This window comes from Perca flavescens, chromosome 19 (assembly GCF_004354835.1).
Source record: "Perca flavescens isolate YP-PL-M2 chromosome 19, PFLA_1.0, whole genome shotgun sequence".
Classification (NCBI taxonomy): domain Eukaryota; kingdom Metazoa; phylum Chordata; class Actinopteri; order Perciformes; family Percidae; genus Perca; species Perca flavescens.
Window position 1 is genome coordinate 5,352,502 of NC_041349.1, and position 23,752 is coordinate 5,376,253.

The 23,752-nt window shown below is 41.7% G+C and overlaps 1 protein-coding gene across 4 annotated transcripts; it reads right to left on the minus strand.

The window, feature by feature from the left end:
- Positions 1-248: 248 nt before the first annotated feature.
- On the minus strand, positions 249-23,273 carry LOC114574069 (low affinity immunoglobulin gamma Fc region receptor II-b-like). Of its 4 annotated transcripts, none has more exons than XM_028606375.1 (7): positions 23,184-23,273; positions 22,905-22,940; positions 22,015-22,217; positions 17,467-17,502; positions 1,433-1,696; positions 952-1,353; positions 249-826 (listed from the first exon to the last, which is right to left on the minus strand). In XM_028606375.1, exons 1-7 carry the CDS (start codon positions 23,228-23,230, stop codon positions 756-758), a joined length of 1,059 nt encoding a protein of 352 aa, XP_028462176.1. In that variant the 5' UTR covers positions 23,231-23,273; the 3' UTR covers positions 249-755. The 4 variants fall into 4 exon arrangements, 3 of the variants coding, with proteins under 3 accessions (XP_028462176.1, XP_028462175.1, XP_028462177.1); XM_028606374.1 differs by having other exon boundaries at positions 22,015-22,278; XM_028606376.1 differs by lacking the exons at positions 249-826; positions 952-1,353; positions 1,433-1,696; positions 17,467-17,502 and adding exons at positions 19,606-19,905; positions 20,003-20,170; positions 20,243-20,485 and having other exon boundaries at positions 22,015-22,278.
- Positions 23,274-23,752: the final 479 nt, after the last annotated feature.

The window sequence follows — 23,752 nt, forward strand, 5'->3', positions numbered from 1 at the left end:
GTTGGATTGTGATGTCGGAGTTGATGAGGTCCAACAGCAGTTGGTAAGCCAGTATAAGCCTCCTAAATCCTCTTTATATATGACTATGTCACATCTCAGCTACAAGGAAACAGGCTGTTTGGTATGAGAGAAGTGAAGTTATGATCACATTGGAACAAAGCACAGAGAGAAAAGATGCTCATCATTTTATTTTATTTGATCTGAAGAGATTAAAAACTGTAAAAACTTTATTAAAAACAACTATCTGCTGCTAAAGTCCAGTTCAGAGCAAAGTTTGCAACGAGAAGAACCCTTTACTTCTGAAGTGAACCATTTCAGCTCGACTAAAACCAGCTGATGGTGTCTCTGCGACTCAGCTGGTTATGTTTTCAGAGGCTGGTTTTGGAACAGTCAAATCAGCTGCAAACTACAGAAATGAAATGATCCATTTTATTTACTATGTTTCAAACTGTCAGCTGTTGGAAATGGCAGAACTTTATACGGAGGCTCAACGAGCTCTTCAGTCATCTCAATGCAAAGGATACACTTTCTCATCTCATTGGTGTAAACTAACAGGTTTCAAAACTTGTTTCCATCGCAAATCTTTGGACTGAACTGGGCTTAGGTTAACATCCTCCATCTACAGGTCAGAGTAGAACATGTGGAGATCCACAGGGAAGCTTTCTGTTTCTGATTTGAGGACTTGAAACATTTCAGCTTCTTTTCAGATCAGTTCAAAAGTGATGCTCCGTGGTGACAGCAGTGATGACATCATCTTAGTCTTCATCCAATCCCTCCTCAGCTTGGGTGGGTGGGGTCATCAACACAGAGACAGGCAGGTCTTTTCCTACAGTCAGAACAGGTTAGAAAGAAAATGTAGATGATTGATGAGCTGTTAACTGATCAACAATAGAGTGGTGGTGTGAGATTGATTGATTGATTGTAAGTTCAGTTAATGATTCAGAGTATTACCTGCTGCCCTGTCTCGATATAAAGACACCATGATGAAAGTGGAGATGCAGTATGGACAGAACACCACCAGGTGGACGACCAGTCTGATCACAAGGTGGAGGGGGTCTGAGGTTGTGTCAGAAGGTGGCAGAGAGCTTGGAGGTGGTGGACTGAAATCAAAGGTAACCTTGACCCAGCTGGGTGGAGACTCTCCAACACTGCTGATGAGACACTTGTAGAGGCCTTCATCAGACCTGGAAACATGGTGGATGGTCATGTGACCTGCAGACTCAGTCCTGATGAAGGAACCATCTTTATAGAAACCAGCTGGGAGGTTGGAGGACCTCTTTGTTGTACAGGTCAGAGTGAGGTCTTCTCCCTCCATCACAGGGAGGACAGGACTCTGCAGGATCACTGGTCCACCTCAACACAGAGACAAACTACAGCATGTCATCCATTCACACACAGCTTCATCAATACTGACTCCACAGTCTGATCTTACCAGTGACAGTGATGGTGATGATGTTACTGGTTGCTCCCTCTCTGGACTCACACCAGTACATGCCACTGTACCATGGGGCCACGTAGCTGATGATACAGGAAGAACCAGCAGTTGTCCCCCAGTCAACTCCACCCTGAGTCCTTCTTTCTCTGGTTGTGTTCCTCCTCAGAGTCCATCCAGCAGAGCTGTCGTCCTCCTCACAGCTCAGAGAGACAGACTGTCCTTCAAACATCTGAGATCTGCTGGGACTCACAGTCAGAAAGGCTGGAGGGGGGGGCGTTTAGTGAAAACTAGTTGATTATTACTGCTACTGTGACAATCACTGCTTTCGACAAAGCGTGACTGGGCCTCTGAGGCTTCACATTGATTCTCTAGGACACTTAAGGAATCAGCTCATTTCTTTACACAATCAATAATTGATCTAAGCTGGGAAACCTTCCTTCATGTTTGCTCCCAGGATGCTCCAATATCTTAATCTCATTGTGTGTGATGTTTTTCATTTTTACCTTTCTTGTATTATACTTTTGAACACAACAAGTATCACTACATTAAAACCACTCAGAGTTTCAAAGGGATGTGGTTAACTATATCTGGTATTCTGGGGAGTTTCAAAGTGTGAAAAAGCAGGCGGATGTAAATGTACGTTTGATGTATCGTTGTTCATGTGCAGGTTTGATAAATACCAAACCTTTTGTTTGTACAAATACTTTTTATACACACACTGACAAATTATTTTACACATGCTTTGATAAATGAGGCCTCTGGCTTCTCAGTCATAAAATTTTCAAAAAATAAACAAATCTGTACTTTGAATACACACAATAACCCTCTACCCAGTTTAAAAGTACTCTGAACAGGACTGAGTATCTAGAGAAGAAGTGTACTGACCTTGGTCTGTTGGGCATCTCAGCAGTGACATCAGAACTAAAGAGAAGAAGAGACATTCAGGTTAGTTTGGGTTTTTGTCGGTTCAAGGTCTAAAAAATTAAAATAACACTGAAACATTTACAGAACCTTTCAAAATTCTCATAATTTTAACAGTCTAGAAGCATTGTTTTAAGCCAAACATAGCTGTATAACATAAACTTTAGATTTCTCAGTTTTCTTGCATTTCTTTGAGTATTATTTTCAGCATTGTTATCATAAACGCACAAAGAGTTTACTTACAAATCAGCCGCAGCAGAGATGGCTCCTCCATCCTGACTTTGGCCAAATGATGTCTACACTTTGTTCACTTCATAGTCACATCAAGTAAACCACCTCCTTCTTGCTATAGTCACATAGGAAGAAGAAGGTGGTTTACTTTGTGAGAAGCCGCCTCGGCCAAAGTTGAATACTTCAGTTGCACATGCATGCATACTCTCATGCATTCATACATACACACACATCCTGCATAACATCAGTATGGGGGTTTGTGTGCATATATACGAATTTAATGGGAAGGAAAGGTGATCTAAGCAACTTTGAGCGTGGCATGGTTGTTGGTGCCAGACGGGCTGGTCTGAGTATTTCACAATCTGCTCAGTTACTGGGATTTTAACGCACAACCATTTCTAGGGTTTACAAAGAATGATCTGAAAAAGGAAAAACATCCAGTATGCTGCAAAATGGGCAAAAATGCCTCGTTGATGCTAGAGGTCAGAGGAGAATGGGCCGACTGATTCCAGCTGATCAACTTTGATTCAAATAACCTCGTTACAACCAAGGTAAGCAGCAAAGCATTTGTGAAGCCACAACACGCACAGCCTTGAGGTGGATGGGCTACACCAGCAGAAGAGGAAGTGGAACACAGCAACACCTTGCCTCTGTTTAACAACTGAAATGTGGTCAGAAAAAAGTAAAATAATAGACTGTGTAGCTGCACACTATGAAACTACACACCAAGCATCAACCAGCTTTATTGCCAAGCAGGTTTCCATGTGAAGGTATTTGCCTTGAGGTTTTGGTGCAGTCAAAATATGACTATGTGCAAGGGTTAAAATGTCGGCCAAATACACCGGGTCCTTTAAAAACAAGTGTGAGTGAGATGCTCATTATAAAACTCTCTTAGGATGAAAGCATCATATCAGTTGAGTCAGACAGCCAGCAGGTGGCAGCACAGCTCCTTCTCTTTCTTTACACATGTTCAGTTCAGCTCACAGTTCACTCTGTTGGCTTGGTCTTTCATTTAGGCTGGGTATGTTTTAATTTAACCATGACTATATGACAGTAACTTTTGCTGTGTTTAGCCAAAATAAAGAACAGTCAAATTGTCAAAGAAAACATGTCATCTCACCACAGAGTGTCCAAACCAACAGCTGATTCATTTCAGAAAGACTCAATAATCAGAGACAAAACTTAGACAGTTAAAAGGTGCAGTAGGTAAGACTTATAAAATATAATAATACACACACACACACACACACACACACACACACACACACACACACACACACACACACACACACACACACACACACACACACACACACACACACACACTTTTTTTAAGCTTTTGCCCTTTTGTTCACAAACAAATACACACAGCAAAAATACACTGCAGATTTTTGTTCTTAGTGCACACGGCACACACACACGTTTCCTAGCAACCTTCCTCTGAACAGTACCACCCATCCCAGAGAGCGTGTTGTTGAACTCACCTGTCTGAACGTGAAGTGGAGGATCATCCATCAGCATGTTAGCATTTAGCATGTTAGCTACAACCAGCATGCACCTGTTGGTGAAGGAACATGGCAGCAGGTGTCTTCTTCTTCTTCTTCTTCTTGGTGAATTACCGCCACCATCTGGTGTGGAGGGTGGATCAGGATATCTAATATTAGGCTGTGTACAGTACCAAAAAACTAAACTAAAATAATAATAATGATTAAAAAATAAATCAAATTGAACTCAAATCTTCTTAGTATATTAATGTTTACATTAATGTAAACTTATGAATATAGGCTACTCATATTAAAAATGTATTAAATAAAATGAAAATGTGTGTATTCATATATATATATATATATATATATATATATATATATCAAGACAAAATATAAAAATATACTTCAAAGTGGTGAGTATTTACCACAACCTTTTATTATTTTTGTGAACATGTTTTCACAAACACTTCTTTGCAGCAAACAGAATGTTGAGAAGATGTGTGCAGTCTATTGCTCCAATGACTCTAGGGAATCCTTTCATATGAAAAAAAATATATATATATAGGCCTATATATATTAAAAAACATTCTTAACATGTAGCTACTGTAGACTATTGTATAATACTTAAGTGCTCTAAGTGCAAGCTGCTTTTTGAAGGAAAAAAAAACTGATTGTGAAAGGTTAAATTTGTTCATGTCACCCTATCAATATATCTTACCGGCAATTTTATAAAATCCCTCTTTTATGGACATGGTCGATAAATGTCCAGCGAACACAATAAAGCTATTTATGTACCCCTGCAGTGCTGGGACCACCTGTCAAACTTCAGATTGAGATCTCGAATTCAGAACATAACCTGCCCCGGAGCAGGTTAGCCGTGCAGCGTAAGATACCATGGCAACGAACACCGATTAAAGCCAAGCTACTTTCATAGTACCAAAAACCCAGGGTTGGTGGAAACTAAACTGAAACATAGCTGGCTATCCACCTAAACCAGCTTCATGGTATAGGCCCCTGATCTGAGTTCAAACTGAAAAAACTTTGCCTCAATATATGAAATTCCAATGACTGAGTCCTGTTATCATGTTCCAGGGAGAGGACCTGCAGTGTTATTCAGTGAGGGGGGAGGAGATTATCATGCTGCTGCTGCTGATCAGAGACAGGCCTGGTCTGACTGCTGGTGACTAAAGTCAGGGTTAATTGTCAAATGATGTCCTACCCCAAAACATGTTGGTCAGGTTTTTATTATGAAGGATTTTATTGGACGTTAGGAGATTTTTTTGTGGAAGGCTCATCTCTGTTGGCAGCAGAGCAGCTCAGCTGATGAGTTCAGACAGATGTCAACTTTCATCATCTCAGCTCAGAGCTCAAACACTGACCGGTCTATTGAATGTTGGAGAAGAAGAAGAATATTTTGGTCCAAAGACTTTCTATATTTCTCTTAACTGTGGGTTAAAGTGTCAGCTTGGGTATTTTATTCAGTTTACAGTGTGAATAGTAACACTATCCAAGTGTTCATATTCAAAGAATCTGACTATGTGTGCACATACACACAAACAAAAAGAGGATATGACACAGGCAAATCTATCTATAAATTGCAGGAACGTCTGTCTGTCTTTGTGTGTGTGTGTGTGTGTGTGTTTGTGTGTGTGTTAAGCGCATATGTCTTGAACCGTTAGGCCGATGGATTTCAAACTTGACAGGTGTCTTGCTATGGGCACGAGTAACTGCAGTGCCAAGTGTGACGTTGTTTGGATAAGAAACGCAAAATATATTGTTAAATATAAAAGAAGTACACATTGGCTTTTGCTGCTCTAGCCACTGGCCACTCCCCCTCTCACACTGCATGCAAACACTGACTGAGCATCTGTTTGTGTCGTGACTCACTCTACACCGTCTCTCTCTCTCGCGCACACGCACGCACGCACACACACACACAGGTGGTTGATGTTCGCAGATATGTGCTGATTAGCTCTCATAATGAGCAAGGTGGGTAGCACACTGCCATGATGCTAATGTCTGATTACTCCACATTTTAATTGTGATATTTTGCGATTACATTCTGATTCTGCAACGTTCTCTGTCAGGTAAATCAGTAAGTTAGGAGTACCACCTCGGGTCTCTCTCTCTCTCTCTCTCTCTCTCTCTCTGCACTCTGTCTATTAGTTTGAGGTGCTGAACAAACCTTTAAGATGGGTCTCATGCTTCTTACGGTCAGTGTGGTGCGGATGGCGTGCATGGTCACGGCGAACCGTCTGGGAGTTGCAGCCCAGTCTCACGCCAGGTCGTTATATAGTCACGTTATTGTAATCTATTAAGTCGTGGACAGGTTACGTAAATCCCGTTTTTTTCGTGTGGCCATTACGAAATTGAAAGCAATGCATTTTAATGGGAAGCATATTTCGTGATCCCAGAACGAAAGCGAGTAGCGAGTAGTTGATAAGGCGAACGGGTCAAAAAAGAACGGGGAAAGGAACCGTCACACACGGGACACGCCGACAAAGGAACTGCCACACGCAGGGCGCGATCCCCGGTCTCCGGGGTGAAAGTCCTGTGTTTTTCAGAAAACACAGTTTTCAGTTTTGTTGTGTGGTCGCGAGTGGCGGCCCGTTTTTTTAATTGTTTTAGCCGGCGTGTGGCGCCTCATTTCCCCGATCGCGAGTGGCGGTCCGTTCCATCGTTTAACCGCGTGGTTATAAAAACCTTGCAGACTCTCCACGCAGTCGCCCAGGCTGCAGTTGGGATATATCTCCGACCACATCGCCCCAAATGCGCTGACTGCAAGAAGCATTAAAATAAGTTTGAGTGTGTTCCTGAACTACTGGACATGTTGGACAAAGGTGTCTTCAGCTGAGACCAATTTTTCAATTCAATTCAATTTTATTTATAGTATCAAATCATAACAAAAGTTATCTCGAGACACTTTACAGACAGAGTAGGTCTAGACCACACTCTATAAATTCCAAAACCCCAACAATTACAGTAATTCCCTCAAGAGCAAGCATTAGCAGTGGCTATTGCGACAGTGGCAAGAAAAAACTCCCTTTTAGGAAGAAACCTCGGCAGACCCAGACTCTTGGTAGGCGGTGTCTGACGGGCCGGTTGGGGGCGTGATGAACAGTGGTGATAACAGTCACATTAGAAGTCACAGTGACTTCGAAGGTTATCGTGGAAGTTCATGTCATAGCAGGGCACATCGTGTCATACTGAGTAGTGCAGTCTCCTATACCGGATCCTGACTACTCTGTGCGTATGAACATCACAGCAGGGCGTTGCGGGATGTAACGTGGCGCTGCAGAGCATGGGTGGAGGCGGCGGGTGCAGCAGGACGCAGCAGCATGCGGCCGGGAAATGCCGAGAATCGCAGAGCATAGCTCTGCGAAGAAGAAACATAAGGACTCCGGGGAGTAAACTCCCCAGAGCTAGATTAGTAACAAGCAAGCATTTCTTGGACAGGATGCATACAAAAGTAACAAGTAGAGATGAGAGAGCAGCTCAGTGTGTCTTAGGGAGGAACAGCCTCCCCGGCAGTCTAGAATTGTAATAGCATAACTTAAGAGAGGCAGGTTAAAGAGAGGTGCCTGGTCGGGCTAGAACTCTCCCCAACCGGATCGGGCTGTACTGGCCTGCCTCCCTCTACTCTCGCTAGATTATTAATTATACAGTATATAAAACTGATGACTATGAGGAGAAGCAGGTGGGCCGGGTTAGGCGGACGCTGCAACTCCTCACTCCTTAACTATAAGCTTTATCAAAGAGGAGGGTTTTCAGTTTACTCTTAAATGTGGTGACGGTGTCTGCTCCTCAAACCCAGACTGGGAGCTGGTTCCACAATACTGGAGCCTGATAGCTGAAGGCCCTGGCCCCCAGTCTACTTCCAGAGACTCTAGGAACCATAAGTAGCCCCGCATTCTGGGAGCGCAGTGCTCTAGTGGGACAATAAGGTACTATGAGCTCTTTTAAGTATGATGGTGCTTGACCATTTAGAGCTTTGTAAGTCAGGAGGAGGATTTTAAATTCGATCCTATATTTCACTGGAAGCCAATGCAGAGAAGCTAATACAGGAGAAATATGATCTCTTCTCTTAGTTCTCGTCAGAACACGTGCTGCAGCATTCTGGATCAGTTGGAGAGTCTTAAGGGACTTATTTGGGCAACCTGATAATAAGGAATTGCAGTAATCTAGTCTAGAAGTAACAAATGCATGGACAAGTTTTTCAGCATCGTTTTGAGACAGGATATTCCTAATTTTGGCAATGTTACGAAGATGGAAAAAGGCTATTCTTGAGGTTTGTTTTAAGTGGGCGTTGAAGGATATATCCTGATCAAAAATAACTCCTAGATTTCTGACAGCAGTGCTGGAGGCCAGGGTAATACCATCCAGAGTAACTATGTCTTTCGAAAACGAAATTCGGCGGTGCGTTGGTCCTATCACAATAACTTCAGTTTTGTCTGAGTTTAACATCAGGAAATTGTGGGTCATCCAGGATTTTATATCCTCAATACACGTTTGAAGTCTTGCTAACTGACCACTTTCATCTGGCTTAATTGACAGATATAATTGGGTATCGTCTGCGTAACAGTGATAGTTAATCGAGTGTTTCCTAATAATATTACCTAGAGGAAGCATATATAAGGAGAATAGAATTGGTCCAAGCACTGAGCCTTGAGGAACGCCATGGCTAACTTTAGCGTGCTTGGAGGGTTTATCATTAACATTAACAAATTGGGATCGTTCAGAGAAATAGGACTTAAACCAGCTTAGTGCGATTCCTTTAATGCCAACTAAGTGTTCCAGTCTCTGTAACAGGATGGTATGGTCAATAGTGTCAAATGCAGCACTAAGATCTAGTAGAACAAGAATGGAGACAAATCCTTTGTCTGCAGCAGTTAGAAGGTCGTTAGTAATTTTCACCAGTGCCGTCTCCGTGCTATGATTCTTTCTAAATCCTGATTGAAAATCATCAAATAAACTGTTGCTATGTAGAAAATCACATAACTGATTAGCAACCACCTTCTCAAGGATCTTGGATAGAAAGGGAAGGTTAGATATAGGTCTATAGTTTGCTAAGACACTGTTAGAAGTTAAGGGCAAAAGATGATGAATTTTATCTCTAATTGTTATAATTTTATCATTAAAGAAGCTCATGAAGTCATCACTACTCAGAGCTAGAGGAATAGATGGCTCAGTAGAGCTGTGGCTATCTGTCAGCCTGGCTACAGTGCTGAAAAGAAACCTTGGGTTGTTCTTGTTTTCTTCTATTAATGATGAGTAATAGTCTGATCTGGCCTTTCTTAGGGCCTTCCTATAGGTTTTCAGACTGTCTTGCCATTCCAAACGGGATTCCTCCACTTTGGTGGAGCGCCACTTACTTTTGATGTTTCGTGAGATTTGTTTTAATTTGCGAGTTTGGGAGTTATACCAAGGAGCTAATTTCCTTTGCTTTATCGTCTTCTTTATGAGAGGAGCGACAGAGTCTAAGGTCGTCCGTAGGCAAGTCGTAGCACCGTCTACAAATGTATCAATTTGAGAGGGACTGAAGTTAACATAGAGGTCCTCTGTTATGTTAAGGCACGACATAGACTGGAATGCTGTAGGAATACTTTCCTTAAATTTAGCTATAGCACTGTCAGATAGGCATCTAGTGTAGAAGCTGCTATCTGGTTTAATATGGTCAGGTAACAAGAATTCAAAAGTAATTAAAAAATGATCTGATAATACCAGATTCTGCGGAAATATTATTAAATCCTCAATTTCAATACCATATGCCAGCACAAGGTCGAGGGTGTGGTTAAAACAGTGCGTCGCCTTGTGCACACTCTGACTGAAACCGATTGAATCCAGTAATGAGTTGAAAGCAGTAGTAAGGCTATTGCTGTCAACGTCCATATGGATATTAAAATCACCTACAATAAGTACTTTGTCTGATTTAAGGACTACACATGATAAAAACTCTGAGAATTCAGATAAAAATTCAGAATACGGACCTGGAGCTCGGTAGACAACAACAAATATAATTGGCTGTACTGATTTCCGTGTTGGATGTTGAAGATTAAGAACAAGGCTTTCGAAAGAGTTATAATTTAGTTTGGGTTTAGGGTTAATTAACAGGCTTGAATCAAATATGGCTGCAACTCCCCCTCCTCGGCCTGAGCCTCTAGGAATTTGAGTATTAATATGACTGGGAGGGGTGGCTTCATTTAGACTAACATATTCTTCATGGCCCAGCCAGGTTTCAGTAAGACAGAATAGATCAATTTGATTATCAGATATCAATTCATTTACAGTACTGCTTTAGAAGACAAAAGATCTGATATTTAGTAATCCACATCTAATTTTCCTATCCTTTTCTATCATTACAGTGGTAGTTTTAATTCCAATTAGGTTGTTAAGTATTGCCCCTCTATTCACCACTTTTTGTGGTCTGTTGTTGATAATTACTGGAATAGTACTAGTACTACACGTTACTGGAATAATGCTAGTACTACATGTTATCCTACAGAAAACATTTTCAGATTCATCCACTTGTATAGTGCTATCAAGATCAATACCTGGGGGACATGAATCTGTGATATTTTCAACATAATGTCAATACTTGCCTTCTGTCAGTGTGGTCGTTATGTTGTCAGATAGCATCCTGGCTCCGTGTCGACCAGAGACCCTCCATCAGATTCAGATCTTAGTCTCTCAGGATCACATCCTCCCTCCAGTCTCTGATTTTAGCCTAGAAATCTAGACGCACCCTGGCGGCAGCAAATGTACTTTACCGTCTACCGTTGGCTTGCGAGCTGGAAAAACCAAATTCTGGTCAGGCCAATCACATTGTGTATAGAGTCGGTGGGTGGGCTTAACATAATGACGGCAGGGTTGCCACGGTTTCTCTTGAAAACAAAGAAGATGCTTCTGCTGATGGAGAACAGCGTTTTTTGGAATCGGCTTTGGCTGCGACTCTGGAAGACTTGGAGTTCAGCTTTTCTTTGAGAAAAGAACAAAGAACGGCACTGAAAATCATTCTTAAAAAGGAAGATGTGTTTGGAGTTTTGCAGACCGGATACGGCAAAATTTTTATTTATCAACTAGCGTTGCTCTGGTTGGCTATGAGTGCAGGAATTTGAAAGACAACCGTTTATCCCGCCCCTCAGATTGATCCCTGCCAATGGTGAGATCCTAGACCCAAGAAAACAAGAAAACCTCATAATGCTACAACTATTGCAACTAATTGAGCTTTAATTTTATTGTTTATGGTTTAATGGGAATATCTCATAGACTAATAATATACAGTCTATCTATGGTATATCTCTCCTCTGCCTGCGGCGAAATAAAAGCCTCTTATTTACGGAACCGGTCTAAAAGACCTCCGTCTTACAGCGGGGTCTCCGAGTGAGACTGTCCAAGCGCCGAGCTAGCGGCCCCGGCAGGCGCAAGCTTGCGGCCGCATCACTTTATGGAGCTCCGAAAACTCCGAAAACGTTTGAGAAAATTGTAAATTTGGCAAAAATTTCCGCAAGACTGCCTATATTCGAAATCTACACCGTTCATTTCTCGCCAAAAATATTCTCAGAAGTGAATTTAGTGATGAATAAGATAGCAAAAATTGTTAAAATTGTCCTGTTTTTGGGCTGTCTATGTACCAGACACCCGACCATCATTGAATGCCGAAATTTATGTTGGGATACAGGTGCTGCGAAGGTCATACACGTTACCAACCGATGCATCCTTGGTAAAATGGGCGTGTCAAGAACATTTCCGGGAATCTTATCTGTCCTTGGTGAAATGCGAACTTGTGTATTGGGACAGTACTTTGGCAACACGAGATGACGTTTCACAGGGACACAAGAACACAAGTCAATAGAAGAACACACATTGAGAAACGCCCATTGACTTAAAGTTGCCGATACAACAGCACTTTAAAACTCTGATTAGCCCACCAAACATATTTCAGATACCAGCCAACGAGCCGGGTTTTAACAATCTTTACTGCAGCTCTCATACAGTGACTCAGAAGAGTAATGCAGCAGGCCAAATACACCACACACAGCCAAGCACACACATAAACACACACACGCACGTATCCTCACAGTTTTCACTTTCTACATGAACTAGTTCAAAGTTCAGTTCACAAATTTTAAAATGAACTAGTTCAGGTCATAGTTCATACTTCAACATTTTGAACAAAGTTCACAGTTCCAAAAATGAACTAGTTCATAGTTCTTTTTTTCCATATATTGCTGCGAGCTATTATTTTTCTAAATTATTACCACAGCCCATATAGAACCACAGACAGCAATTATTTTATCAATTTTAACACTGAAACTATGCGTCAGATTTCATCTTCATATCCAATCAGTTCAATGTGCCGTTTCAGGTTTGCTGTGGATGTGACTGAAGTGGGGATTTTCTTTTTGCACAGAAATGTCAGATTTTTCCATCCTCACCGACCTCGTCATAAAACTGGTTTAAATGATCATACGAAGCCTCCACGCTGCTTTGTGTTTTGATGACCCATGCGGCGGTGTTGCCAGATTGGGTGTTTTTTCCGCTACATATGAAGGCCTGTTTACGGTGTGTTTTAGCCCTGGTTTTAGCCTGGAAGGCTCTATAGAAATCTGGCACCCTATTGGACGAAGTTAAACTGAGAGAGCGTGGTGTTCACAGACAACAGAATGAAGGAGTTCACAGTAACATTCATCAGGCAGTAATGCGGTACGTTCAGTTCACGTTCATCCAAAATATGAACGATGGTTCAATGAACGCGTTCAGGCACAACACTGCTTGCATATATGGTCAAAATAATGTAGTCATATCTGTAGTGACTTAATATATCTAAAGAATCCACTGAGGGCGAACATGTTTTCTGGGCAAAAAAAATAAACCAATGCCCAGTGCGCTGTATAACTTTAGATTCAGTGATCCGTTTATTCACATTTTGTTCTTCTACGAGACAGAGATAAGAGTAAAGTTCTTGTATGGACCCCTATCAGCTGACTCCCCCACTGTGGCCTGGCTGTGCGATCCCCTGGTCTATGTACAGCAGGGTGACGTTAAGCATCCTCAGCAGCAATCACGGCCGCGGTCAGCTCATCTTCCTCCGGCCGCTTTTCTTCGTCCCAGTTGGTGACAGGTTCACCATATCTCTCAGTCTCATTTACAGAGAAGTCTCCACACCTTGACGTTTGGGAGTAAAAAACTATCCATTGCTAGTGTAAGACTCACTTCTCTAATCCTAACAGCTCCAAATATTGAGCTCTTCTTGTGCGGTGCTGTACCCTTTGGCCGAATACGATCACCTGTGATTTTTAGCTTAAAAATAATCGGTTCGTTTTAAGAATGTATTTATTCATTTTTCAAATATAAATTATACTATTTACACATTAACACATTTTTTTATTTATTTATGAATCAACCACAGTCATTTCTTGGGGGTGCTAAGGGGCTAGCCCCTCCCTGGCTCCGCCTATGCTTCCATGCTCTAGATGCAAAGAAACACGCACATCATTGTGGTTTAACTGAACGAATCCTGAGTATTCATTTCCTGGTCTACCATTCAACGAACACAAAATGAAAGGGGAAAACTTGAGAAGTGACCGTTGGAGTCAAAAAGTCTCTGGCCATTTGTGCTGCAGTAGAATCGGTCACATCTTTTCCTACAATACACGACATAAGATAGGTTATACTTTGAATTGCAAATTATTTTTCTTTTTCCATTGTTGGAGTGTCACTTGTAAACATCAGGTTCCTCCCATTATACCAGGGCGCCATCTTGTTGCGGCTTGTGAATAAGACACATTTTACATTGGCAGTGTTTCAGTTATGCATTTAGGTTACAAGTTCATGAAAGGACACCTGTACTCTTGGCTTTACTACTTTATTGTCCTCAGTTACACTTATTGAGCGTCAGCGTCAGTTCTGGCAGGCCAGGTAGTCAAGTCGCTGCTAACGCTATTGGCCAACAACACGGTCTCATCAGCTGATCTGCTCCAGCTGAGCTGCATCAGCTGATCTGGATAAGCGCATGAGCTGGTCAACACCCCTCGCTGCTTAATGGCTACACTCAAACAGGGCGCCCTATTTAAAACAGATTCAGTTTGCTCCTACCTGCTTGCTGCTCGCTTCTCTGCCGCCCGCCACCTCCCCTGCTCCTCGTTGTCGTGTATAACGTGGTATTTGCTTCTATGTCGTCGTTGCTGCTCTGTTCATGTGGGGGATAGTTCAGCTCACGCAGTCCTAAACTGTGTAGCGTTCACTAATGCTGCTGCTGTCCTCTGACTCTCTGCTATTTCATGGTGCTCATGAAAGGTCAGAGGACTCCCTGAACAGAGCCATACCGCCAAAATTTAATTCAGAATTTATTAACTGAAATGCAATTAAGTCAATAAAAATTTCCTAAATAATTTTTATTGTCATGTGTGTTCTTGACTTGACAGAAATACTGTAGCTGCGAGTAACTTTTTGTGTGAATGCAGATATTAAAGGTTGTTTCAGAGGAAAGTCTAGTATTAGTTGTGAATGATAATGTTTAAACATTTAAACAGTGGGCATGGATTACTGAACAGGCCTACCGGGCCTTCACCTGCAAAATGTCACTCAACAACACGCCAACCAACCAAGATATAAAAGAGAAGTGCTAATAAACAGTATATTCACACAGCTTTCACTACTGTTGATCCTCGGAGCAGCCATGTTGGATTGTGATGTCAGAGTTGATGAGGTCCAACAGCAGTTGGTAAGCCAGTATAAGCCTCCTAAATCCTCTTTATATACGACTATGTCACATGTCAGCTACAAGGAAACAGGCTGTTTGGTATGAGAGAAGTGAAGTTATGATCACATTGAAATAAAGCACAGAGAGAAAAGATGCTCATCATTTTATTTTATTTGATCTGAAGAGATTAAAAACTTGGCATCTAAGACATGAACAACAACACGACTTACAGCAGAACCTGAACAACTATCTGCTACTAAAGTCCAGTTCAGAGCAAAGATTGCAACGAGAAGAAACCTTTACTTCTCTTACTACTCAGCTCGACTAAAACCAGCTGATGGTGTCTCTGCGACTCAGCTGGTTATGTTTTCAGAGGCTGGTTTTGGAACGGTCAAATCAGCTGCAAACTACAGAAATGAAATGATCCATTTTATTGCTATGTTTCAAACTGTCAGCTGTTGGAAATGGCAGAAATTGATACGGAGGCTCAACGAGTGCCCCAGAGTCATCTCAATGCAGAGGATACACTTTCTCATCTCATTGGTGTAAACTAACAGGTTTCAAAACTTGTTTTCATCGCAAATCTTTGGACTGAACTGGGCTTAGGTTAACATCCTCCATCTACAGGTCAGAGTAGAACATGTGGAGATCCACAGGGAAGCTTTCTGTTTCTGATTTGAGGACTTGAAACATTTCAGCTTCTTTTCAGCTCAGTTCAGAAGTGATGCTCCGTGGTGACAGCAGTGATGACATTATCATAGTCTTCATCCAATTCCTCATCAGCCTGGGTGGGTGGGGTCATCACCACGGAGACGGGCAGGTCATTTCCTACAGTCAGAACATGTAGATGATTGATGAGCTGTTAACTGATCAACACCAGAGTGGTGGTGTGAGATTGATGGATTGAATGATTGTAAGGTCAGTGAATGATTGAGAGTGTTACCTGTAGCCCTGTCTCGATATAGAGACACCATGATGAAAGTGGAGATGCAGTACGGACAGAACACCACCAGATGTACGACTAGTCTAAACACAAGGTGGAGGGGGTCTGAGGTTGCGTCAGGGGGCGGCAGAGAGCTTGGAGGTGGTGGGCTGAAATCCAAGGTAACCTCCTCACCTATGACAGAGACCCAGCTGGATGGAGACTCTCCAACACTGCTGATGTTGCACTTGTAGAGGCCTTCATCAGAACTGGAAACATGGTGGATGGTCATGTGACCTGCAGGCTCAGTCCTGATGAAGGAGCCATCTTTATAGAAACCAGCTGGGAGGTTGGAGGACATCTTTGTTCTACAGGTCAGAGTGAGGTCTTCTCCCTCCATCACAGGGAGGACAGGACTCTGCAGGATCACTGGTCCATCTCAACACAGAGACAAACTACAGCATGTCATCCATTCACACACAGCTTCATCAATACTGACTCCACAGTCTGATCTTACCAGGGACAGTGATGGTGATGCTGTTACTGGTTGCTCCCTCTCTGGACTCACACCAGTAAACTCCACTGTACCATATGGGGATGTGGCTGATTTTACAGGAAGAACCAATAGGTTCTCCCCAGCCATCTCCACACTCAGTCCTGGTTTTTCTGGATGTGTTCCTCCTCAGAGTCCATCCAGCAGAGCTGTCGTCCTCCTCACAGCTCAGAGAGACAGATTCATCTTTAAACATCTGAGATCTGCTGGGACTCACAGTCAGAGAGGCTGGAGTGAAGAGGGAGAATAATGTGTTGTAGTTCAAAAACTAGTTGGTAGATTTAATACTGCTGTTTTTCACCAGTTTAAAGAGAAATGGGCTGCTGAGATTTATAACAAACCAAAACTTAGAACCTTTAGTTTGGTGAAAAATCAGTTCGGTATTAGTATGGATTTGTATTGATGATTCTCTGTCTGGTAGTGACATATATTTACCTATTTATTTATTTATAAAAAAAAATTGTGTTTGCAGTTTTGGTTCAAAATGTCTAGTTGACAATGTATATTGTGTTGTGGCTGCTGTAATATGTTTTCTTCATTCTTTATTTTTTGCAGAGTAGAGTATGTTGTGTGTGTATATGGGTGTCATGTAAATCCGTGTGGGATGGGCCACTTAGTGACATTACACGGTAATAAAAATTATATGATATCAAAGTTACTGTGACAAACACTACTTTGGACAAAGCATGACTGGGCCTCTGGGACACTTATGGAATCAGCTATTATCTTTGCACATGCAATAATTGATCTAAGCTGGGAAACCTTCCTTCATGTTTGCTCCCAGGATGCTCCAATATCTTAACCTCATTGTGTGTGATGTTTTTCATCTTTACCTTTCTTGTTTTCTACTTTTGACCATAGCAAATATCTCTACATTAAAACCACTCAGAGTTTCAAAAGGATGTGGCTAACCATATCTGGTATTCTGGGGAGATTCAAAGTGTGAAAAAGCAGGCGGATGTAAATGTAGGTTTGATGTATCGTTGTTCATGTGCAGGTTTGATAAATACCAAACTTTTTGTTCGTACAAATACTTTTTATACACACACTGACACATTCTTTTACACATGCTTTGATAAATGAGGCCTCTGGCTTCTCAGTCATAACATTTTCAAAAAATAAACAAATCTGTACTTTGGATACACACAATAACCCTCTACCCAGTTTAAAAGTACTCTGAACAGGACTTAGTATCTAGAGAAGAAGTGTACTGACCTTGGTCTGTTGGGCAGCTCAGCAGTGACATCAGAACTAAAGAGAAGAAGAGACATTCAGGTTAGTTTGGGTTTTTGTCGGTTCAAGGTCTAAAAAATTAAAATAACACTATGAAACATTTACACAACCTTTCAAAATTCTCATAATTTCAACGTTCCAGAAGCATTGTTTTAAGCCAAACATTGCTATATAACCTAGACTTTAGATTTCTCAGTTTTCTTGCATTTCTTTTAATATTATTTTCAGCATTGTTATCATAAATGCACAAAGCGTTTACTTACAAAGCAGCCGCAGCAGAGATGGCTCCTCCATCCTGTCTTTGGCCAAATGATGTCTACACTTTGTTCACTTCATAGTCGCATCAAGTAAACCCCCCTCCTTTTTCACTGTGACCCGCAGTGTGGTTGACGAGAAGCCGCAACTTCAGTTGCACATGCATGCATACTCTCATGCATTCATACATACATGAGGGATGTGTGCATAAGTACGAATTAGAACTGAAGAACGTGTATGTGCAAGTAAATTAAAATCTTGGCCTAGGCAGCTTCTTATAATCTTGAAACAAACGAGCCATCTCTTTGTAGGTGCAGCTTCCTCCCAACTACCCAAGGTGTGGGAGGAAGTGAACACAACAACACCTTACCATAAACTAAATAGACTGTGTAGCTGCACACTATGAAACTACACACCAAGAATCAACCAGCTTTATTGCCAAGTAGGTTTCCATGTGAAGCCATTTTCCTTGAGGTTATGGTGCCGTCAAAATATGAATATGTGCAAGGGTTGAAGTGATGGTTTGGAGTAATTTCACCCTAGGGTCCTTTGCACCAGGACCTCGAGCCAAACACCCCCCCAGAAGCTTTTTTCACCTGTGTCGAACATTGGGAGAGTTAGCATAGAGTAGCGTTAGCCGCTGAATAGCTTAGAGCAGGGGCTAATGGACCCACGTTTGTATCTCGTAAGTTACCCCACTAATAATGCCCGAAATGATACCAAACTTCTACACTAGTACAAATAGGTTATGCACTTATAAAACGATGGATTGGAAAGTGTGTCAGTACACCAGAAGTTTATGAACACTTGCCTGCTTTCTTCTGCTAGCTGTTGCTGCTGCTACCTGCAGTTAGACGAGTGCTTAGGGCCGTCTACAAATTACAACACCGAAAAGAGATGCAACAAAAATATCTATTAATTTAACTTCTTTTTAAAAGTAAGTGCTGTAGTATAACTAGCAAGAGACAAGTAATAATTGAGGTAAGTTTGGAGACATTACCTTATTTAATCATTAAATGAAGAAATATTTTCGGTGTTGTAATTTGTAGACGTCCCTAAGCGCTCTTACTACCGGTAACAGTAGCAGCAGCAGTGTTATTTAAGTGTTATTTACATAAACTTCTGGTGTACTTACAAACTTTCCAATCCATCCTTTTATGAATGCATAACCTATTTGTACTAGTGTAGAAGTTTAAGGTTATCATTTCGGGCATTATTAGTGGGGTAACTTACAAGATACAACTCTCTTTGGATGAAAGCAACTCTCTTTGGTTGAAAGCATCATATCAGTTGAGTCAGACAGCCAGCAGGTGGCAGCACATCTCCTTCTCTTTCTTTACACATGCTCAGTTCAGCTCAGTTCACTCTGTTGGCTTGGTCTTTCATTTAGGCAGTCTTGTATAAAGTACTTGAAAGCCATACTTGAGTAAAAGTATCTTACCAGAAAATAACTTTGGTAGAAGTTAAAGTTTCCTTGTAGAATATTACTTGACTAAAGGTCTTAAAGTATCTGATATTTACTGTACTTAAAGGGGTGATAGAACTAGATAGGTAGGTGAATAGATAGGTTCAATGATTGCAATCTATTATCTACAGGTGAAATTTCAGTGACAGGAAAATCCGACTTCAACTGGCACGCGCAACAACTCTGATCTCACAATCCAACATGGATGGCCTAGTGTGTCAGGGCCTTTAGACATCCTCCATTCTGCAGCTGAAATGAGATCAGCAGCAGTTGGACAGCCAGTAAAAGCCTCCTCCTTCCTCTTTATATACAACTATGTCACAGTGTCAGCTACAAGAAAACAGGCTGATATGAGAGAAGTGAAGTTATGATCACCTTGGAACAAAGCACAGAGAGAAAGATTCTCATCATTGCATTTTATTTGATCTGAAGAGATTGAAAACTTGGCATCTAAACAAACATGAATAACACAGAACCTGATCAACTGCTACCAAAGTCCAGTTCAGACCAAAGATTTGCAATGAGACAAAACCTTTCAGTTCCGCCCTTTTCTGATCTATGAGGACTCAAAACACTTGAGCTTCTTTTCAAATCAGTTCAGAAGTGATATTCCGTGGTGACCGCAGTGATGACATCATCATCTTCCAATCCCTCAGCCTGGGTGGGCAGGGTCATCACCATGGAGACAGACCGGTAATTTCCTATAGTCAGATTAGGTTAGCATGAAAATGTAGATAATTGATCATCAACACCAAAGTGGTGGTATGAGACTGATTGATTGATTGTAAGGAGTGTTACCTGTGGCCCTGTCTCGATATAGAGACACCATGATGAAAGTGGAGATGCAGTACGGACAGAACACCACCAGGTGGCAGACCAGTCTGAACACAAAGTGGGGGCGGTCTGAGGATGTTGCGTCAGGGTGCGGCAGAGAGCTTGGAGGAGGGCTTGTGGTCATCGGTTTCTCTGTAGAGAGAATCAGCTGTCAGGTGAATATCTGGATGAATGAACTCCTGAAATCAAAGGTAACCTCCTCACCTGTGACAGAGACCCAGCTGGGTGGAGACTCTCCAACACTGCTGATTAGACACTTGTAGAGGCCTTCATCAGACCTGGAAACATGGTGGACGGTCATGTGACCTGCAGGCTCAGTCCTGATGAAGGAGCCATCTTTATAGAAACCAGCTGGGAGGTTGGAGGAGTTCTTTGTTCTACAGGTCAGAGTGAGGTCTTCTCCCTCCATCACAGGGAGGACAGGACTCTGCAGGATCACTGGTCCACCTCAACACAGAGCAACGCATTCTCATTAAAGGTTTCATATGATGTTGTACGAAATGTATGCACACCAATTTGTATTAGATCGTACTAAATTAGGGGACCGCCATCTGGTCACATAACGGGTACAAAGCACCATGAGTTGTTGGTCATATCAATGGCAATACATTTGAGTTTAGCTGACACTAAGTGAGGGTCATGCAGCAACAACAGTTAAGTTTAGACACCAAAAGGACAGGTTAAAATTAGAAGAAAAAGAAAAAAAAAAGATTGTGGTCTGTATTAAAACACACCCGGGACATGAACACCTGCTCACTGGCTTGATAGCCCTGTGATTTAGGAGCCAAACATCCACCCTGACTGAATTCATATGTAAAAAGGGCACGCGAGCTCGTGGATATAAGGTTGTGCAACGGGGGCTGACAATGCCACCTAGGTTTTTGGTGAGGCCTAGGCCCTCTTAAAATTACAGAGATTCCAATTTAAGAATAAAGATTAAAACAGGTCCTTTATACCGGGGGAGAGCAGTTAAAACCATTGTGTTTAAAACAGTGAGTTAAAAAAACAAAAAAAGTTAAGGAATAACAATTTAAAAATAAAAATTCCTCCTTAAAATAATTTAAAAACAAAAGAAAAACCAACTAAAAATCAAGCTTATAAAGAAAAAAAAAAAAAAAATACAACAGAACAGTAGTGGGAGATTAAAATGTCCCCAGGTCTCCTCTGGCAACCAGCTTCTTTGTCGTTTGGCTCCTCTCCTGGGCCATAGCCTGTAAAGAGAACTCTAGGCCAGTCAAACATCCTTTAGAAAGTGCCACCGCTTCGTACAATACACACAACAAACACCGGTCTTAGAAAGAGACTTACGCGCAAGGGAGAAGTTTTACCTTCTCCCACTGTTGCCGCTAGCGATCGGTGTTTAAGTTTTTCGGTGTACTCTCAGGCCTCCTCTGTGGATCTCTCTTTGTGTCTCTCCGTCCACTCCTCTCTATCTGCTCCTCCGCCTGTTCCATTCCATCTGTTGTGCTCTGCATCCTTCCTCGTGTGCTCTCATTCTCTCCATGTCCTCCTTCATGTTCCCGGTGCCCACCTTCTTCCCTTGTGCTTCTTCACCCTCAGTGTCCTCCATCATGTGCTTCTTCACTGCTCTGTTGCTGTTCTGCCCTTTGTATGTCTAACAACCAAAAGCGACCTATCTCTGGCTCCCAGGTGCAAGTCCTTAAGTCCTGATTACTAAAATGTTCACTGGCGGTAAGTAAAACCAACATTAAAAACACACACCGCACATTTCAAAATAAAAGCATGTTATGTAAAAGATATATACGCAGCAAATAGTAAAAACACAGCAAATCCAAGTAAAAGCATGGTTAAATAAAATCAACTTCTGCCCCGTGACACATACAAATTACAATGCTTTACTTTTGGTAGCTATATGTTCAAATGCTTCATGAGAACAGCATGCACAGAGACAAACTACAGCATGTCATCCATTCACACACAGCTTCATCAATACTGACTCCACAGTCTGATCTTACCAGTGACAGTGATGTTGATGCTGTTACTGGTTGCTCCCTCTCTGGACTCACACCAGTAAACTCCACTCTCCGCTGGGTCCATGTAGTTGATGTTACAGGAAGAACTGTCACGTCTTCCCCAGTCAGGTCCACACTGAGTCCTGGTTTCTCTGGTTGTGTTCCTCCTCAGAGTCCATCCAGCAGAGCTGTCGTCCTCCTCACAGCTAGGAGAGACAGACTGTCCTTCAAATATCTGAGAGCTGCTGGGACTCACAGTCAGAGAGGCTGGAGGGGGGAGGGTTTAGTGAAAACTAGTTGATTATTACTGCTACTGTGGCATTTGCTGCTCTGGACAAAGTGTGACTGGCCCATGATACTTCACATTGATTCTCTAGGACACTTAAGGAATCAGCTCATTTCTTTACACAATCAATAATTGATCTAAGCTGGGAAACCTTCATGTTTGCTCAAGGAATGCTCCAATATCTTAACCTCATTATGTGTGATGTTTTTCATCTTTATCTTTCTTTTTTTCTACTTTTGCCCACAACAAGTATCTCTACATTAAAGCCACTCAGAGTTTCAGAGGGATGTGGTTAACCATGTCTGGTATTCTGGGGGAGTGTCTGTATGTGAATAAGTGTGAACAAGCCTTATGTAGATGTAGGTGTGATGTATCATTGGTCATGTGCAGGTTTGATAAATACCAAACTTTCTGTTCGTACAAACACTTTTAACACGCACACTGACAAATTGTTTTACACATGCTTTGATAAAAGAGGCCTCTGGCTTCTCAGTCATAAACTTTAAAAAAATAAACAAATCTGTACTTTGAATACACACAATAGCCCTCTACACATTTTAAAAGTACTCTGAACAGGACTTTGTATCTAGAGAAGAAGTGTACTGACCTTGGTTTGTTGGGCAGTTCAGCAGTGAGATCAGAACTGAAGAGATGAGACATTCAGGTTAGTTGGAGTTTGGTTCGCTTCAAAGTTAAAAAAAAATTAAAATAACACTATGAAACAATTACACAACCTTTTTAAAGTTTTCATAATTTCAACATTCCAGAAGCATTGTTTTAAAACCAAACATTGCTGCAGAACTTTAAATTTCTCAGTTTTTCATTTGCATTTCTTTTGGTATTATTTTCAGCATTGTTATTATGAATGCACAAAGTGTTTACTTACAAAGCAGCCGCAGCAGAGATGTTTCCTCCATCCTGACATTTGGCCATGTCTGCACTTTTTTCACTTCATAGTCGCATCAAGTAAGCCCCCCTCCTCCTTCCTCTGAAGCCGCCTCGGCCAAAGCTGAATACTTCAGTTGCACATGCATGCATACTCTCATGCATTCATACATACATACACATCCTGCATAACGTGAGTATGAGGGTTTGTGTGCATAAGTATGAATTAGAACTGAAGAACATATGTATTTGCAAGTACATTTAAATCTTGACCTAGGCAGCTTCTTATAATCTTGAAACAAACGAGCCATCTATTTGTAGGTGCAGCTTCCTCCCAGCTACCCAAGATGTGGGAGGAAGTGAACACAACAACAGCTTGCCTCTGTTTAACCACTGAAATGTGGTCAGAAATAGACTAAAATACACTTTGTAGCTGCACACTATGAAACTACACACCAAGAATCAAGGTAAAAGATTGAGACTTTATTTCTGATCTGTGTTGTTATTATGAATGTGTTAAAATCTGATGCAAAAGATAGTTCTAGATAGCTCTGTTTTGTACAGTGTATA

Bases quoted from the DNA above. Each gene is read 5' to 3' on its own strand.
- LOC114574069 (XM_028606374.1), bottom strand. From the start codon at position 23,214: ATGGAGGAAACATCTCTGCTGCGGCTGCTTT. The intron at 22,941-23,183 runs GTAAGTAAACAC...TCATCTCTTCAG, and splicing joins ATCTCTGCTGCGGCTGCTTT to TTCTGATCTCACTGCTGAAC. The intron at 22,279-22,904 runs GTCAGTACACTT...TCCCCCCTCCAG, and splicing joins GAACTGCCCAACAAACCAAG to CCTCTCTGACTGTGAGTCCC.